This window comes from Silurus meridionalis, chromosome 12 (assembly GCF_014805685.1).
Source record: "Silurus meridionalis isolate SWU-2019-XX chromosome 12, ASM1480568v1, whole genome shotgun sequence".
NCBI classification, from domain to species: Eukaryota; Metazoa; Chordata; class Actinopteri; order Siluriformes; family Siluridae; genus Silurus; species Silurus meridionalis.
In genome coordinates this window covers 22,381,403-22,400,410 of record NC_060895.1, presented here as the reverse complement: position 1 = coordinate 22,400,410, position 19,008 = coordinate 22,381,403, and the positions used below count along the sequence as shown (strand labels likewise).

The 19,008-nt window shown below is 37.9% G+C and overlaps 2 protein-coding genes across 2 annotated transcripts in view; both read right to left on the bottom strand.

Moving 5' to 3' along the window:
• Window positions 1–5,492: 5,492 nt before the first annotated feature.
• On the bottom strand, window positions 5,493–9,183 carry LOC124394080 (green-sensitive opsin-3). The gene is made up of 5 exons (XM_046862129.1): window positions 8,757–9,183; window positions 8,507–8,675; window positions 7,402–7,567; window positions 7,065–7,304; window positions 5,493–5,783 (listed from the first exon to the last, which is right to left on the bottom strand). Exons 1-5 carry the CDS (start codon window positions 9,124–9,126, stop codon window positions 5,670–5,672), a joined length of 1,059 nt encoding a protein of 352 aa, XP_046718085.1. The 5' UTR covers window positions 9,127–9,183; the 3' UTR covers window positions 5,493–5,669.
• Window positions 9,184–11,688: 2,505 nt separating this feature from the next.
• Window positions 11,689–19,008, bottom strand: part of msh5 (mutS homolog 5) — a 12,380-nt gene continuing 5,060 nt past the window's right edge. Inside the window, 19 exon segments of the mRNA XM_046862175.1 lie at window positions 11,689–12,222; window positions 13,428–13,501; window positions 13,641–13,778; window positions 13,955–14,101; window positions 14,176–14,250; window positions 14,328–14,477; window positions 14,812–14,938; window positions 15,044–15,230; window positions 16,693–16,780; window positions 16,844–16,924; window positions 17,007–17,116; window positions 17,390–17,401; window positions 17,404–17,461; window positions 17,540–17,668; window positions 17,757–17,819; window positions 17,959–18,097; window positions 18,234–18,279; window positions 18,683–18,765; window positions 18,862–18,897. Coding sequence (XP_046718131.1) covers window positions 12,111–12,222; window positions 13,428–13,501; window positions 13,641–13,778; window positions 13,955–14,101; window positions 14,176–14,250; window positions 14,328–14,477; window positions 14,812–14,938; window positions 15,044–15,230; window positions 16,693–16,780; window positions 16,844–16,924; window positions 17,007–17,116; window positions 17,390–17,401; window positions 17,404–17,461; window positions 17,540–17,668; window positions 17,757–17,819; window positions 17,959–18,097; window positions 18,234–18,279; window positions 18,683–18,765; window positions 18,862–18,897 — 1,855 coding nt within the window. The 3' untranslated portion in view covers window positions 11,689–12,110.

Genomic DNA, 19,008 nt, shown 5'->3' with positions numbered 1-19,008 from the left:
CTCTCAAGGTTTCTTACTCATAACATCTAAGGGAGTTTTTCCTTGCCACAGTCGCCACGGCTGCTCATCAGGGATAAACACACACCATTCACCTTAACTGTTGATTTCTGTAAAGCTGCTTTGAGACAATGTCTGTTGTGAAAAGCGCTATAGAAATAAACTTGACTTTGCTCACTGACATAAAACTTGGTTTCATCTTGAAGACCATGACTAACTAAACTTCTTGGAAACCTGACTTTTCCAGCCTTATGTGGTTCTTCCCAAAACTGTTCCACAATTGTATAAGATTGTAACAGAAAAATTACATTTTCCTTTGACTTTAATTCGTAGTCCCAAACCTGCTCCAGCACGACAGTGCCCCTGTGCACAAAGTCAGCTCCAGGAAGGCATGTGTTGGAGTGGAAGATCTCCTGCTATAAAGATATAAAGAGTGAAGGATATTATAACAGCAAATGGGTCTAAATGTGGAATGGGATGTTCAAAAAGAAGCACATACCAATCCTTATGCTCAGGTGTCCACAAAGTTTAATTCCTTGTTTGATTATTTTTATTGTGGATTTTAGTACAATATTTTGTTAAGATAATATCGTTAAGTCTACAGCAATCAGGCATAACATTATGACCGCCTGCCTAATATTGTGTTGGTCCGCTTTAGGTGCCAAAACAGTTCTGACCCATCAAACATTAACAGCATGAATTTCTTTAGCAGTTTGAGCTACAGGAGCTCGTCTGATGGACCACATGCCCCAGCCTTCGCTCCAAATGTGTTTAAATGTGTAAAAGTTCAAACTAATATTGTGCAAAAACGCTGCTCGGGAAAGGTCGAGATAGAAAAAATTATATATACTGTATATGCACGCTTATACACGTTTTCCTCCTGCACAAAACAGTTATAAAGGAAATGCTAAGTGTGACTTTAATGCAGACACTGATATAAGTATATATATGTCAGTACACGTTATACAGTAAACAGGAAGCAGAATATGAACTCAATGTGCATTATATTCATACTTTGTCTTTTCTGCTTGACTGTATATAATATGCTTAATTAATATGGTGTATATTTTTATACTTATTAATAAGAATGTTCCTTTTAGACACAGCAAGTTTCACAGCTCAAATGTCCAACCCCTGCCCGGTACGCAATCGAGGGGAAGTACCGCAACGGAAAAAACACTCTAACAATGTTAAAAAAATCCCAAAACAAATATTCTAGTAGTATGGGGGACATGATATATATATATATATATATATATATATATATATATATATATATATATATATATATATATTACTCTCTATAAGTTTAGCTATCCGGCTAGCATTTCATTACAAATAAGATTAAAGCCTAATTCTACTAAATGAAATTGATTTCAAAGCTAATTCTAGCACTTTCAAGGAGCTATTTTTGTTTTCCAGGCCTTGGACCCATGTGTCTGTGATTCAAGTACTTTCCAATACAATCCCTGAATAATGAGACCGAGCAGGGACATTATATGAATGACAAAAAACTCATGTGACACAAAATCCGTGATGAGACGAGGTGGAGACATTATAAAAACGGAGACACGTATGTCTAGACAAATGCAGACGTGAGCTTTAGCGCTGCGAGCTGCATTAGTGAGAACAGGAACGGACTTGGTAACATTCATTTAACTAAAAGGGATAAAAAGCCCATTTACGTTTATGGCATTTATCCAAAACGAATTACATTTATCTCATTCATGCAAGTGAGCAGCAACGGGGTTAAGGGCCTTGCTCAGGGGCCCAGTTTGGTGTGGCTGGGATTTAAACTCACAACCTTCAGATCCAAAATCCACTGCCTTATCACACTAAGCTACAAGTCCAGGAGTATAAATATATCTAAATGGATTTACTGCTGTGAAACTCGAGGAAATAAACAATAGCTGTAGAGCAAATTCTCTCAATAATCAATTAATTATCTATATTTATTTTAAAACGACTGTATTCAATATTATTTTATTATTGCTGAGTGGGCTTTTTTCAGCAAAAAAATAAATACTAAATGTATATATTTTATACACTATATAGAAATTCTTATATAATAGATTATTATACTACATTTTCACATTTAGTCCACTCTTTCTCAGACAAAGAAAAGAAAGACCATGGTGTGTGTGTGTGTGTGTGTGTTTTCCCCTCTCAGTGAACAGCTGCCCTGCTGTCGTCCAGACCTGAAATGGTGCTGAGATCACGCCAGACACATCAGATTTGGCAGGAATCCCCACCCCAATCCTCTTCTCCTCCCCCTCACCACCACACACTGCTTAAACAAACCTCATCATCGGCATGCGTCGTTATTATCTGACTTATTCCGAATCCTGGATTATTACCCCACAAACAGAAACAAAAATCTGTTCCTTTATTTGAAAATGTTTTCCCGTAGCATCGAACCATCGACGGTGTAAAGATCAAACACGCATTCTCGCTATCAACCTTTTCGAAACAGCGTTTACAGTTAAATTGATACGCCCCGAAAGCCGTAAATAAACAAAACATGACGATGATGTTTGGAGAGAATAGATTAGTAGACGGCGGATGTAATTAAAGTCGGGGTGGATGACGGCGTGCGCTCCTGTAGGCCGTTTTCATTACGCCGTGTAGCCCACGTCCCGGCGGACCCCAGGAGAAGCCGGCATGAATAAACATGAGGCCTAAAGGCCACACTGGAGCATCCACACACCAGCTACTTCCTATTAACCACGCCTGCCTGAAACGCTTCCACTCCACTCCGTTTCCTTCAGCTCACTCCTGTAATCAGTTTTATAGATTTTTTTAATCCTCATTAATGCAAATTATTAACTTGAACTTATTTGTATATCGTATGAATTTAAAAAGATTTACAGTGTGGAAGAACAGTCTAATTATTGTGGGGACATTGAGCTTTGAATCTAGACAAAGCTCAATCAGTGTGCTTTGTCTAGACCTCTCCAATCAGTGCACGTGTTAACAGAATGTTATTCTTATTCTCTCTCCGAATGCAGAATCATATGTAACCAATAAAATATATAACGCTCGATTAAGAACGAATGAGAGAAATTAAAGCCTGGGAGACACAAGCTGATGATCAGCCGTCGGTTTGAGCGCAGGCGGCTTTAGTTGTCTTCTGCACCGTTGGCAGTAGACAAGCCGCGTCAGCTAATTTTTGGTGATTCTGCATGTCGAACTCAGATTGGCTATTCGGCTTAGAGAATGAGCACATGAGAAAAACACGGAACGCGCTTGTCATTCTTACTCTTGCCCATGCTACTTAGCAGACATGATCGAAAAAAGGTACACGGATTCATTTATAATTATCGTGGTGGGGGAAAATATTTAGATATTTACAGTTCTAACTCTTCCAGATTCCCTGTTTGGATGCAAAATACAGATTAGTGCCACCTGCTGGTATAAGATATAATGCTACCACCGTTCATTGCATCGCATAACATTTTACACAAGTTGACACGTTTTTTACTCATACTTTTGTTCCACCGATGCTACACAATGCTACACAATGCTATGGACTAACACCATTTGTTAGTTCATGTTTTACAAAACAAAATAAAACCTCAATGTTAGTTTACGCAAACCATACATAAACTCGTGACTAAGGGAAACTGTAAGAGAAATAAGTGTGTTATCTTGGAGAAAATAGACATCTCACTTATTCCTTAGCATGTATAGAGAACACTAAGCAAGAAATCAGACGGAACTCAGCCCAAAGTGACATGGCTCTACAGCTCCCTCGTGTGGCGTCTTCTATAAGCGCACAAAAGAGGCTTTTAATTGTCACATATACTTTATAGTGAAATTCTCTCAGCCATGATACAGAACCCGTGCGGCAAAGAGGGTTAAGAGCCTTGTGAGAGGAGAGAAGAGAAGAAGGGGAGAAGGAGAGGAAGAGAAGAAGAGAAGAGAGAGAGAGAGGAGAGAAGAGAAGAGAATGACTAAGAGAGATTTTCTTTTCTTCCTCCCATTATTTAAACATTTTTGTTGAAAAATCTAACAAAACTTTACTTCAAATGCATAGAAAGAAAGAAAGAAAGAAAGAAAGAAAGAAAGAAAGAAAGAAGAGAGAAAAGAAGAGGAGAAGGAGAAGAGAGTAGAAGAGGAGAAGGAGAAGAAGAGAAGAAGGGGAGAAGGAGAGAAGTAAAGAAGAAGAGAAGGAGAAGAGTAAAGAAGAAGAGGAGAAGAGAGAAGAGAAGAAGAAGAGGAAGAAAAGAAGAATGGGAGAAGGAGAAGAAGAAGAAGAAGAGGAGAAGAGAGTAGAAGGAGAAGAGAGAAGAAGGGGAGAAGGAGAAGAAGAGGAGAAGGAGAAAAGTAAAGAAGAAGAGGAGAAGAGAGAAGAGAAGAAGGAGAGGAAGAGAAGAAGAAGGGGAGAAGGAGAAGAGAAGAAGAGGAGAAGGAGAAGAGAGAAGAAGAAGAAGAAGGGGAGAAGGAGAAGAGTGAAGAAGAAGAGGAGAAGGAGAAGAGAAAGAAGAGAAGAAGAGGAAGAGAAGAAGAAGGGAAAAGGAGAAGAGAGAAGGAGAAGATAGAAGAAGAGGAGAAGAAGAAGAGGATGATAAGAAGGGGTGAAGGAGAAGAAGAGAAGAAGAAGGGGAGAAGGAGATGAAAGAAGAAGAAAAGGAGAAGGGAGGAAAAGAAGAAAGAAGAGAAGGAGAAGAGAGGAGAAAGGGAGAAGGGAGGAAAAGAAGAAAAAGAAGAGAAGGAGAAGAGAGAAGAAGAAGGGGAGGAGGAGGAGAATGAGAAGAGAGGAGGAGAAAGGGAGAAGGAGAGGAAAAGAAGAAAAAGAAGAGAAGGAGAAGAGAGAAGAAGAAGGGGAGGAGGAGGAGAATGAGAAGAGAGGAGAAGAAGGAGAGACGAGACACTTTATTCTGTAAAGGAAATAAAGTCTCCTCAGTGTGGAAACACTTGATCACTGACTCCTCCTAAATCCTCACTGCAGCCTGTTAGTCGTAATCTCTCTCATCCCTCATCTCTCTAATCTCACCATGAGCAGCTCACAGGATCCTGAACGTTATTCCAGTGGAACAGGACGCAGGCATCGGATCCTGAAACACAAGTCAACTGATTACAGCATTCCAGTCAAAATAAAGACCAAAGAGTCAGCGTTTAAATCTCTTCTCCAGGAAGTGGACCGTAATCGAGTTGCCCCACTGCACCTGTTTCTCTTTTCTTCTCATGACTTTGAACTAAAGAACTCATCCGTCCATCACAAAAGAGAGGAACAATCACACTCCTAATTGTCCTATTGATAAAATGTCATATGTCAAACTCAACAAGCTGAAACATTAAAAAAATATCTAAATGAGCGTATAACTCGATTACCCTTCAAACCCCGGACCCCTCTCTGTCGAGCGACTGCAGTCTCATTGTGTCGTTGCTGATGTTTATTAAATCCGAGTCGTTCTGTATTCCGCAGAAATGATCAAACTCGGCGACTTTGCCTAAGAACGTTCGCTCTGGAAAAGGGTTGAAATCACGAACAAGGCAGCGTTCAGTCGTTTTTTAAAATGCAGTATTTATTACATTCACATCATCATTTTTTGTCTTTTTTATGCATTGTAGATATAAAAATATTTACAGGAAATAAGGACAAAAAGCCAAAAAAAATAACCTGAAAAAAAAAAAAACAAGGGGGTTCAAGAGGAGGAGGAGAGGAGCGTCTATGCCGGGGACACGCTGGACACCTCTGTCTTGCTGGTGGACGTTGTTGAGGTCTCTTCATCTCCCAGTGGGTTCTTGCCACAGAAGAGGGTCGTTAGCATGCAGTTCCGAAACTAGGATGAGGAATAAAAAAACGAAAATCAGCTACTGGTTTTATTTCATATCCCACAAATCCAAGACTTTAACCCTTTATTACTCTAAAGAAAAAGCCAAAGAAAGATGGAGCTGTTCATCTCAAGACTCGACGTGTTGTTTACTTACACATTCACTTTTTTCTCCACACCATTCTGTATAAACTTACTGTTGTGTCACCACAGGATTTTCTATCAACACTATATTCCACATTTACTCATAAATAAGCAGACAACATCAAGAGAAAAAAGAAAAAAGAAAGAAAGAAAGAAAGAAAGAAAGAAAGAAAGAAAGACACAGAGAAAGAAAAAAGAGAATTAAAGAAAGCAGACAAAAGAATAAAAGAAAAATACAGAGAATAAAAGAAAGAAAGAAAGAAAGAAAGAAAGAAAGAAAAATACAAAGAAAGAAAGAAAGAAAGAAACAAGACCAAAGAATAAAAGAAAAATAAAAAGAAAGAAAAAAGAAAAAGAAAGAAAGAAAGAAAGAAAGAAAGAAAAGAAAGAAAGAAAGACACAGAGAAAGAAAAAAGAGAATTAAAGAAAGTAGACAAAAGAATAAAAGAAAAATACAGAGAATAAAAGAAAGAAAGAAAGAAAGAAAGAAAGAAAAATACAAAGAAAGAAAGAAAGAAAGAAAGAAACAAGACAAAAGAATAAAAGAAAAATAAAAAGAAAGAAAAAAGAAAAAAGACAAAAGAAAGAAGCCAGAAAAATAAAGAAATATAAAGAAAGAAGGCAAGAATGAAATAATGAAAGAAAAATACAGAGAAAGAAAGAAAGAAAGAAAGAAAGAAAGAAAGAAGAAAGAAAAATATTTAAAGAAGACAAGAAAGACAGGAAAAAAGAAAGAAGACAAGAATGAAAGAAAGAAAGAAAGAAAGAAAGAAAGAAAGAAAGAAAGAAAGAAAGAAATGATTTGGGATCAGTAATCAGTTAATACAGGAATGAAAAGTTCGGGGGGTGGGGTGGGGGCTTCAGGACCTGCGTTTGAACTCAGGATGCAGCACAAGAGCCTGTCGCTGATTATTTTCCTATAACCGCACACCTCTGAGTGTTTATGTGTTTCCTCCATGTTAAATAAATCATCTCTGATTGAAGAATTCTGAGTAGATGCACATAAAGGAGTTTAAATGAAACTGCCTTGAGCTCATAAAGGCTGAATAATCACTAAACTGTGTATAGTAAATTATTTCAGTATAATGAAAACCTCTATATAAAGTATATTAATTATGAGGATTAATCCTGCGCTGGAAGTTGGACCTGTTTGTTGAGCAGCACGTAAATGATGGGGTTGAAGATAGCCGAGCTCTTGGAGAAGAAGGCAGGAACGGCCATAAACTGTGCACTGAAGGCCACGCCTTTGTTGAAAAAGATCCAGGCTGCGACACTGGCGTAAGGAACCCACGCCACCAGGAAGCCCACCACCATCAGGATGACCATCCGTGTCACTTCCTTCTCCGCCTTCTGAGTGGAGGCCGATTCCTGCTGAGCGGCTGCGGCCTGAACAGGAAAAATGAGAAGGAAACCGATCGTGACGTCGTTCCAGCGAAGGAATGCTTGTCATCTCCGTATTATTGCTTGAGATCGAGCTTCTTACCGCTTTGACGGTGCACACGAGCCGGCCGTAGGTGAAGAAGATGATGGTGACGGGGACGGTGAAGTGAACGATGAACATGTACATAACGTATGACTCGTTGTTGTATTTCGGGTTGAGCGTGTAGTAGTCTGGACCGCATGAACACTGCAGACCTTCAGGAATGTACCTGATTAATTAGAGAGGCCGAATCGAATGAATTATGAATTTTTAATAAAACGACACAAAACAAACAGGCGTTGGTGATTCGCCTCTAGAGGCCGCTCTCGTACTGTATAACGCAACCCGGTAAAACTATCCGTATAGATTTTTGCCAAAAGCTGATAAACAAGCAATAAACTAGTTTGGTTTTTAGGTCTATAAAGCCGGCAATAAATTAATAACCAACGATCCTTTTTCTTCCAAACTGTCCATTATCAGATCGATCTTATCCAAAAAAATGTCAAACTGATTTGCTAAATATTCATAAAAATGTTACTTTAAGGTTGAATCGGTTCCCAACCCCAAGCCTTAATGTCTTATTAATAAAATGTAATTCTCTACAGGCAACCAAACTCATTTCTTTTTTCCCTCATGTTTCTTTTGATTATAGTGTCGCTGTTGTGACTCAAAAAATGTGGTGTTTCATATGCTGATCGCTTTAAATTGCACCTACAGTAACGTCAAACATGCATGTGTTGCGTTATAATCAGCACAGACTTGCATAATGCGTGTAAAGTACACTTCAAAATGATTACCTTTTGTGAATAAAAGAAAGCCGAGCTTTTTTTAAATAAACCAAAAGCACAATATCAATGCCCTTCTTCAATCCTGTTAATATTGTTTGACCTTGTTTAGACAGCAAGAACAAAAGTTTCCATGCCGTAGATGAAGAGTGTCTCCAGTGTCGGTTTAAGTAAAGCTGAAACCTTACATTATGCTTTTTTGTAACATGATTTATTCAACAGAGGCTTAAAACGACATGTCTATTTATAGCTGCTTTAACACAAGTGCAAACAGGAACTCACCTCCTTAGTATTAAATGCAACTATAAATAGATTAAAAAAGATATTAAGGTGGTGTGATCTAACTATATATTTTTTCTTGAAATTAGGACAGTGATTCATACCTGGACCAGCCAACAAGAGGAGGACCAGCACAGGTCATGGCCATGAACCAGGTAAACCCGATTCCTCCAATTGCATGTGTGGCTGAGAATTTAAAGCTTCCCATTGGCTTACACACGACAATATATCGTTCTACAGCCAGTACAACTAACGACCACAGCGACACCTCACCTGGAGAAGATAAATCATACGTTACGGTTATGCGTCATGAATGAAGAATTTTGCTGTAAATGACTTCATATCGTTGCTTACCTCCTAAAGTCGCCATGAAGCCTTCGATCGCGCATGCGGTCGGCCCGAAATAAAAGTAGCCGTTGACCGCTGAACTGATTGCGATGGTGAAGCCGAATAAGACCATAATTAAGCCGGCAAGCGCCAGGTTCACCAGGATGAAGTTAAGTGGCTGGCGGAGCTTCTTGTGCTGCGCCGTGACCAAGAGTGTCAGGGTGTTGATGGGGAAACCTAAGATAATCAGAACGAACATGTAGACGGCCAGCAGTCTGAACTGCCACGGATCTGCTAAATAGTACTGCTCGTACAAGAACGGGTCGCGGACCAGCCCGGTGCGGTTGTGCATGGGGATGTAATAGTTTTCCCCCTCGAATCCGTGTAGGCCTGTCATGTTGAAATGAGTGTCAGCGCTAACGTCTTGTTCTCCCCAGCTCCTCTTTGCCCTGCTCAGTATTTATACCTTCTTTGAAGGGACTTGAGAAGATTAGCAGAAAAAGTGAGTAAATGTGATCAGGGAGAAGGCTGAAAGGTGAGGTGGCAGATTGGGCGCTAAGCTGATGGAGCTTCTTCAGAAAGGTGCCAAATGTGACACTCTTACACACTGAATATAAAGAAATAGAATGAAAACAAAGCAAAGAAAGAAAGAAAGAAAGAAAGAAAGAAAGAAAGAAAGAAAGAAAGAAAGAAAGAAAGAAAGAAAGAAAGAAAGAAAGAAAGAAAGAAAGAAAGAAAGAAAGAAAGAAAGAAAGAAAGAAAGAAAGAAAGAATCTTTCGAGGGCATGAGGGAGTACCGGCCGAAATCATCAAAGATTTACATTTATTTGTTCTACCACTATTCCAAATGTATCTCTGTGTACTAATCACTGCTGCACTGTAATTGTGTAATTGTGTTATTTTGCTGCTCTGAATGCTGTTTGCACACGTGCACTTTATGTTCTAATTACTAGTGTTTTATTTGGTAAATTATTGTATTATTATTGTATTTGAGGTCGACCGATTGGATTTTACTGATAACGATAGCTAGTTTGGATTGTACTTTCCAATAAACATTTAATCAACCGATAGTTTTTAAAATGGCAAAATAGCAATTTACAAAAATATAAAAAGTAATAAATGAAAATGCGCTAAATGAAATAAATATAATAACTATATTTATAAATATTGAGGTAAATAAAATACATTGATTCAAACTAAAACAGAAAAGTAACAAAATGAAAATATTTACATTCAAAATAAATTAAGACTCTTTAAATTAACAGCACATGGCGTCAACGATTAGCCTCTAGAGACCGCTCTTTTACTGTATAACGCAGCCCGGAAAAACTATCGGTATAGGTTTTTGCTGATATCCGATCGCAATCAACTATCGGTGCCGGTTTATTGGCAAAAACCGATGAATCGGTCAACCTCTAGTTTGTAGGTCAGTAATAAGATAATAACCAACAATCGTTTTCCTGTGAATTGTCCATTATCAGATTGATCTTTTCTGATCTGCTTTGCTAAATATTCATAGAAATGTTACTTTTAAGTTGAATCTGTTCCCAACCCCAAGGTTTAATGTATATTAATTTTACACCTAATTCTCTTCAGGTAACAAAGCAAAAAAATAATGAAAAATGTATATTGATTGTAATGCTGCTGATATGATTAAAAAATGTTTGTTTCATGCTCATTGCTCTGGCGGTAATGTCAAACATATGAACTTTAGCAAACTTTTGTGTCATGTAAACACGTGATAAAAATACCAAATTAATAGCATAATGCATTGTATGCGTGTGAAGTGCATTTCTAAAGGATTAAATGAATGAAAAGATAGAGGAACGGAAGAAAACAGTGAGGGGTAATAAGAGGATTCGGGCCAAAGAAAACAGCAGAAACTTTTTACAAAGTTTGGGATCATTTCAAACTAAAACGTAAAAAAGAAAACACCGTACAGTGCGGTTACTGTTTTTAAAGTCATTAGAAATCAAAAAGTCCCCTTTTGACGCACGTTTTTAAAGCTAGCGATTAATATGTGGAAAAAAACACTTCGAGATATTGTGCGAGATTTAATACATATATACATGAGTGAGAATAATTATGAGTTTCAGTTTTCAGATATTCTTCTATGCAATCTCAGCTAATGTTTCTAAAAAGGAAACAAATGACTTGTTCTTTTTAAAAGCCCCGTCTTATTTTCTCTCTTTAATCAAAAATTAGTGTGATTTGATTACTTGATTAATGGATGGAATAATCGCTAGAATATTTGATTACTGAAATCATTGATAGCAGCAGCATCTAGTTTTGTACTGCTTTCCTACCTTTACCTTTTATCACCCTGTTCAATCCCGTTTACTAATTCGAGTTTAAGCCAGTGTGCTGAAAGATTAAACACCTGACCTTGTCTGTAATGAGATTTAAACTGCTCTTGAAGCAGGAAGCGAGTGTCGTCAGTCCTGAAGAGTTTGTAGGGCTTTGAGCTTTAGCCATTAGCAGGTGTTAGAGCTCCTTAAAGCCACAGATTAACCTTGTATCTTGGGTTCTTATATGGTCAAGAAGTAGGTTTGCAGTGATTTTGCACGCCATTCGATAATATGTGTGCATTATCCCCTTTTAATAATTAAATAATTAATAATAACTGCACACAGCCACTTAATCTGTTTTTCTAAATATCTAGAGTTAGCACTAAAAATAAAACACCGAACTGGTTTTAAACCTGAAAATAAAAAACGGCGTGATGTGCTGAACAGTTCTGAGGCTAATATCCTGGATTAGAATGTATAAAATATGTAAGTATTCATAGATGGACCTCCAAAATACCACCAGAACTTTCAGCTCTTGAAAGGTGTTGTGATCTGAATGTAAGTTAGAAATAAGATTTGGCTTTCCTAACAACTAATTATTATCGCTAATTAAATAAAGTGGTGCAATGTGTACAGTGATGTGATGTGAATCATCAGTGAAGATCTTTCAATAAAAGCTTCATTAAAATATATTTAAATTTCTCTGAACTTTCAGAACTAAACATGAACAATTTCTCAGAAACAGAACATTGAAGGCAATAATAACAACAGCCATGGCATAATAAATAAATGAATAAATACATACATATATAGATATAAGATGCATTCTAATAGAAATATACCTTAAAAAAAAAAAAAAAACGCTACCAACTGCTATAAATTCTCTTGCTAACCTTAATTTCTAACACTGTTAAAACACGGTATAACCTCTCAGGGATCTTCCTAAAACAACTTCTCAGTGTTTCTACATAAACACAAATAATCACTAATCCATTTAACAGTGTTTCAATTAATATCCTGTGATACTCCTGAACAAATCAGGCATGTGCTTCAAAAGCCGTGTTACATTACTCACTAAGGAAATTTGTGGCCATTAAAGCGAGTCTCCGACGGTGGGAAGCAGCACGTCTTTCAAAAAGCCCTGTAGGTCTGTTGAAGGATCATCCAGATCGAGTTGGAGGAACTTCTCCACCACACTTTCACATCTGAGCACAAAGTTGGAGAAGGTGTGTTTAAGCAAAGTGCAATGAAAAGGAACAACATTTTTTGTAAGAATGAAACCCTGGTCACTGCATGTCGCTTTTATCAATCAGTTGTAGTTGTGGTGAAGTATAATATACTGTAGTCACTGCCCAATTAAAGAAAGGGGCTTTTTACTTGTCACATATTATAAATATATATATATATATATATATATATATATATATATATATATATATATATATATATATATATATATACAGTACAGACCAAAAGTTTGGACACACCTTCTCATTCAAAGAGTTTTCTTTATTTTCATGACTATGAAAATTGTAGAGTCACACTGAAGGCATCAAGGGCTATTTGAGCAAGAAGGAGAGTGATGGGGTGCTGCGCCAGATGACCTGGCCTCCACAGTCACCGGACCTGAACCCAATCGAGATGGTTTAGGGGTGAGCTGGACCGCAGAGTGAAGCAAAGGGCCAACAAGTGCCAAGCATCTCTCGGGAACTCCTTCAAGACTGTTGGAAGACCATTTCAGGTGACTACCTCTTGAAGCTCATCAAGAGAATGCCAAGAGTGTGCAAAGCAGTAATCAAAGCAAAAGGTGGCTACTTTGAAGAACCTAGAATATGACATTTTTCAGTTGTTTCACACTTTTTTGTTATGTATATAATTCCATATATAATTCCACATGTGTTAATTCATAGTTTTGATGCCTTCAGTGTGAATCTACAATTTTCATAGTCATGAAAATAAAGAAAACTCTTTGAATGAGAAGGTGTGTCCCAACTTTTGGTCTGTACTGTATATATATATATATATATATATATATATATATATATATATATATATATATATATATATATAAGATTTAACATCAGTAATTCATTTTATTTCATTTTAATTTTATTAGCGCGCAATTGATACAGCATGCATTTCTGTCTGAACTTTTTAATTAAAAATATAAATAAATAAATAAATCTAAGGGGCAAAATTCCATCCTTTCATTACTCAGATATAAAAATATACTTCAGCACCCACATTTCACCAAAATAGCACGATCCTCGTTTCATAACACCTCTGCAAAGATTCGACTGTGAGGTTGGTAGTCGAATCAGGCTCCTCCTAACGAAACATCGAATCTTCAACTATTTGGGGTCACCCCTAATATAAAGGTAGTACCGGTGCGTAGTTCAGTCTATCTAACCTGGTGATCAGTTCTTCGCTGGAGGGTTGGTCAATCCTTTGGATGGTTCTTCCTGTTCTGTATAAATCTGATACCTGTGTAAAGCAAAATGTTTATTAAATGGTTTAATAACTCAACCAGTATTACTGATCCTATAACAACACATTAGTGGAAAGTCCTGTTATCTTGTTCATGAGATCTATTGTAACAAATAAAAAGTCTGAGAAAACGCACCTCTACTCCTCTCTGAACCAGAGCAGGTGGAAGGCCGGCAAGTGTTGCGATGTTTGCGGCGTAGCTGGACTGACAGATCCCTTCCTTCAGCTGGTAGAGAAAGATCAACTCCTCTCCATCTACTGCTGTCTCTAACGTCTGTTAACACATAACCAAACTAAACGTAAGAGATAAGAGTTGTGTGGTGACAGGAATATAATCAGCGACTGTCCTGAAAACTAAAAACGTTACGAGTCCCCCTCTATAAATGCACCAATTATTAACGACTGACTGCACATTTGGAGGAAGAAATGAGATGCAGTACTGATACAAACCAGTAGGGACAGTAGTGGAGAGCGAGGCAAAAGGTCGAGCTGCAAGACACTGTGAAAGTTTGTTGCCAGGAAAACAATCGGACATTGAGCTGGAGCTCTGTTTAACCAGTGATTGAGACATGCAGCCAGGAGAGACAGTCCATCTACCTGTAAACACACACTCATGACTGGTCTCTCTTTACACATATCTTTTTCTAGATTTTTTAGATTTCTGCACTCACAGTATTGGTTCCTTTTCCGAACTCGTCCACCAGCACGAGGGACATCCCGGTGCTGTGGTTCAGAGCCTGCGCCATCTGCACCCCGAAAACTTATTTTATGACAGCATGAGCGATTATCAATCGATCACTTGCAAATCAGCCAAAAGTTGTACCTGATTTAGATCTATCATGAAGGTGCTCAGGCCCACAGACACACTCTCGCGACTCTGCATGCGTGTGAAGATTCCGTCTATCGGGCCGATCTCCGCTTCTTTAGCGGGGACATCGGAGCCGATCAGAGCCATGAACACAATCAGGCCCACCTACGTCACAAACATGCAGGAGAAGTGTAAAATATCTGTTTAGTTTATAATTGTCCAAACAATCCAAATTTATAATCTTACTAATCTTTAATGTAACTACCAGCGTCAGAGATAATTCTGGGCTGGGCCTGAGTGATACGATAATAAAATATCGATATCATGATAAATTATGTCACAATGTATTTTTTGTATGAATATCGTAGACGTATTGTAATCGTTTTGAGGTTAGCTGAGCTAAATCAATGTTAAAAGTGTGTCTATAAAACTGTAAAATGATTATGAGCAGTGATTTATTTATTTATTTTTAAACCTCATGAGCCTATTTCAGGTTTACCTGTTTAAGATAAATGCTCTTGCCGGAAGAGTTTGGTCCAGTTATCACTTTCACTTTTCCTTCCATGTCGGAACAAAGGCATGGATTTGATACGAATACAGGAGTGCACAGCTCCATCAGAGGATGTCTGAGATAGAAAGAAAAAAGTGTCTGTGAGTAAAATAGAAAGAAGTCCTCCAGAGAGTCGACCGGTTTGTAGAACAGCACACAGCTCGCGGGTATAGCAGTGTACCGGGCCTGTTGCAGGTTCAGAGTGCACCGCTGGCTGTATGTAGGTGGGCAGTAGCCGTAGTCCTGAGACGCCTGGGCCAGAGCCATGAGGCAATCCAGCTCTGCGTACAGAGATAAGATTTTATACAAACAGCTGCTGCGCTGTAGGACCGTGGCCTGGAGCTGAGTCATCACTGCCGTCTCCATATCTGAAATAAGATAATGAAAAATAAACATCAAAATATCATATTTATTTAGAAATCTTGCAATTTTCCTGCATAAAAAAAGTCTTCTCATATTTTCTAGACCTATACAGCCTGACGTTTCAGAACTGTGATTTGATCTTCATGCATTTCCTTTAGAAACAGGAAGACTGCATATCAGTGTGTTAAAAAAATGCCCACATCTAAACAAACACAGACCTCAACAATCTTGACTGTCTAATTGACCAAGATTAAAAAGAGAAAAAGAAAAAGAAAATGATGAGTAAAAATGTTTGGGTTTATGTTAAGCCTTAAATATGGAAATGGATGAATAAAGTAGCTGAAGATGTTGAGGTAACTGTTTCCAGAGTTTGGAAGCCATTACTCAAACACCTGCTCCATTTACTAGGCACTGGTTCAAAGTGTTAATAATTGAGGTGATATGAGCAGAATGAGAGACAATTTAAGTTGTGATGTTTTGAATGTACCATATAAGATGCAGTTTTTCCCCCAGGAATTCCAATAAAGACAGGCTTATACAGTAATTCGAAGTCGACCAATTCATCAGTTTTGCCGATTAATCGACACTGATGGTTGATTGCTGGTTAATTATCATCAAATATTCATACCGATAGTTTTTCCGGGTTGCATCTTTTGTTAGAGCGGCTGAGCAGGTCCGCTGTCATTATACAGTACGAGAGCGGCCTCTAGAGGCGAATCACTGACACCATGTGAGTTTTAATTTTGACACGAGCCTATGCGCTGTACCTCGTTCATGTAAGTTCATAGAAGGGCTGAAACGATTCCCTGAGTAACTCGAGTAATTCAATTATCAAGGAAAATTATTTGCCTCAATGCTCTGTTTAGTCCATTCAACTACACTGTACTTTGTACTTTTTAATGCATCAGTTTTGGCAAATATGTGCCACATTTCCATTGGATGGACAGTAAAAAACTGATTTCACTTCTAGTATTTTATTGGTAAAGTATCTGTACTCTGTCAGAGAATTTTCATTTTGGGAAACAAGTTTCTTCGTCAATTTAATGTAAAAGAAATTTACTTTTTAAACAAGAAGCTGTGATGAAACATGGATAGAAAAGTGTATAATTGTATATGCTGGAGTGGGAACTGTATATTGTATATACCCATGTGTGCTACTGATGAGCTGCTACTATAGATCAAGAAATAGAGGAGGGAAGTAGTGGTAGCTCAGTGGCTATAAGGTTGGATTTAAGACTGATCAGAAGGTTGTCAGTTCTAATCCCAGCACCACTAAGTTGCCCTTGCTGGACCATTGAGTAAAGGCTCTTAACTTTCAGTTGTATAAATAAAATGAAAGAAATTCATTCTGAAAAAGGGCATCTGCCAATACATGCTGGAGGACATTTGATTAGAAGGACACAGGTCTAGTATGAAAATAATAATAAACAACCATCAAAACTATTTATTAACCTATTTAAAGGTCACCTCTGATATCACAGTGCAGGTCTCCCAGCATGTTGTCCAGCTCTTTAGTTCTAGCGCTGCGGTAATGAAGCCGGTCCTCTGAAACAAACTGAAGCAGAAACAAATTAGTAGTAAAACACTTTAACCCAAGGTGCTTGCAGTGTGCACTCACAATAAAATCAAGGCCTTCGATCTCAAAGTTTTCCTTCTCCACCATCGCAGGAAGTCGGGGAACTGAAAGTAGGAATCCGATCTGCAGGAGATTCAGCAAACAGATCAATTATCGAATATCGGAAAAACAAGTTGAGGTGAGAGAATTAAGTCAGATTCCAGACCAGAGGGATGTAAATGACACTGCAGGAGGAAAAGCGCGAGTCCAGGTTTTCCAGCTCGGCACGCGCCACGTCCGTCAGGAAGTCTGACAAGCCCATCATTCGTCTTTTCTCTGAACGGAAGAAATAAAATCTGTAGGACTTTATAGGACAAGCTTCATTTATAGCACCATCATATATTATAAACCGCGTTAATAAAAGCGACAAGCAATTTTAATTTCTTAAAACTATTTTTTTAAGCATTTCTTCCCCCTAACCGTACGGAAAACACAAACCGTGATCATTTTCATGAACTTGAAAAAAACAATATAAAAAGAATAAGGCATATCGAGTCACATGATATCATCGATAGCCACTCATCCTAACTCCAGTGATTTATAACGCACTCTCGTCGATGGCGGGTCGACGTTCGGCTTAACGGTGAATCGATTCTCAGCCTGACTTCCTTCAAAATCCACCTGCGACAAAGACAATAAACAAATGACCTGCACAATTAATAACTGGATGAGCACAGAACCCGAAAACACGTGTCTCACCACTTTGCTAATGAGCGTTGCAATGTGGTACAGTTCGTCTGTGAATCCTTCGCTGATCTCGCGAAAGAGCTGGATGGTCTGGGGGAGAGAGCGTACAGTGTCTCTGATCCCCACTGCGCTATACACAGTCTGTGGATGGATGGATCATGATTCATTAACAAAAAATAAATAAATAAACAACCTGTATTCATTCTCATAGCAATGAAAAGCAAATAACCTTGTAGAGATTCTGCCATTCGACCACTTTGGTATGAGACAGAGACATTTTACGCAGCAAGACCTGTTAAATAAACAAATAAATGTTCTAGCTCTAGCACAGTTCTTGCTTTGACAACAAATCTATCAAAGGCATTTTAACAAAATGTGGTGTGTGTTAATCATATAGTCAGCAGTGAAACAAAAAAAAGTTGTGCCAGTACTGGGATGTTCTTGAAATTGCGCAGGAAGCTCTGCAGTGTGTTCATGAGCTCTGAGTTGCGAGGCGTGGTGAAGAAACGAATCACCTCCTGTCTTCTCCTCAACACGCTCAGGTCTCTGGTGGGTCTATGAAACCACTGCCTGTAGATAATAGAAAGGGAAACATGAGTAAGTGAAAAGAATAAATGTAGCCTGAACATCTCATCTCACAAATTCTGCTCTTTATTATTAATCTAATTACAAATGAAAAACAGAAAAGAAAAACAAAAAACCTTACCGGAGAAGTCTGGAACCAAATTTACATCGACAACGATTCAGAATTCCTGCAGCACATAAGCAGACTTGTTCACACATATAACACATTCAACTGGTTACATATATATTATCATTATTATTATTATTATTATTATTATTATTATTATATTCTTATAAAAATATTTAATAAATTCAACACTGCTGCACAAAGATGATACCAAGCCCTTACAGGAAAAATATTATTGTATAGATTATTAAGATACCAATAAAATCTACATTAGGTATATAGCCAGAATTTTTAAATAAATGAATGCTATTAAATTATAATAACAAAAAATAATGTTCATTTTTCCATTTCTAACTTTAAGGTTTCCATAGGATTTTCTTTATATATTGTTTCTTGGCAGCAATACTAAGAAAAGTGCTGTTTAAAGAAAACAATCTTAATAAACATGCCACAGTAAGTGTTACCGTAGAGACTGAGCCCCTCCTTCTGTCCTGACTGCAGCTTGTAAACTGAAGGGTGCAGCTCGAATTTGAAGATCTGAAGAACACTAAATATACAGAAGAAAAAAAAGAAATAGGTAGCTGCATGTGAAGAAAAACAAACGACCCCCCCGGAGATTTTTGTAACATTAAATACTACTCACCTGTACGCATCTTTATCCATATATACCACATCAGTTCTGTTCAATGATATAGAAAACATCATCAAAAAACATCATCAAGCAAACGTATGGAATAAATAACACCACTGTGGTCTCTTTCTCCAAACACAAACACACAGCACTTGGGTT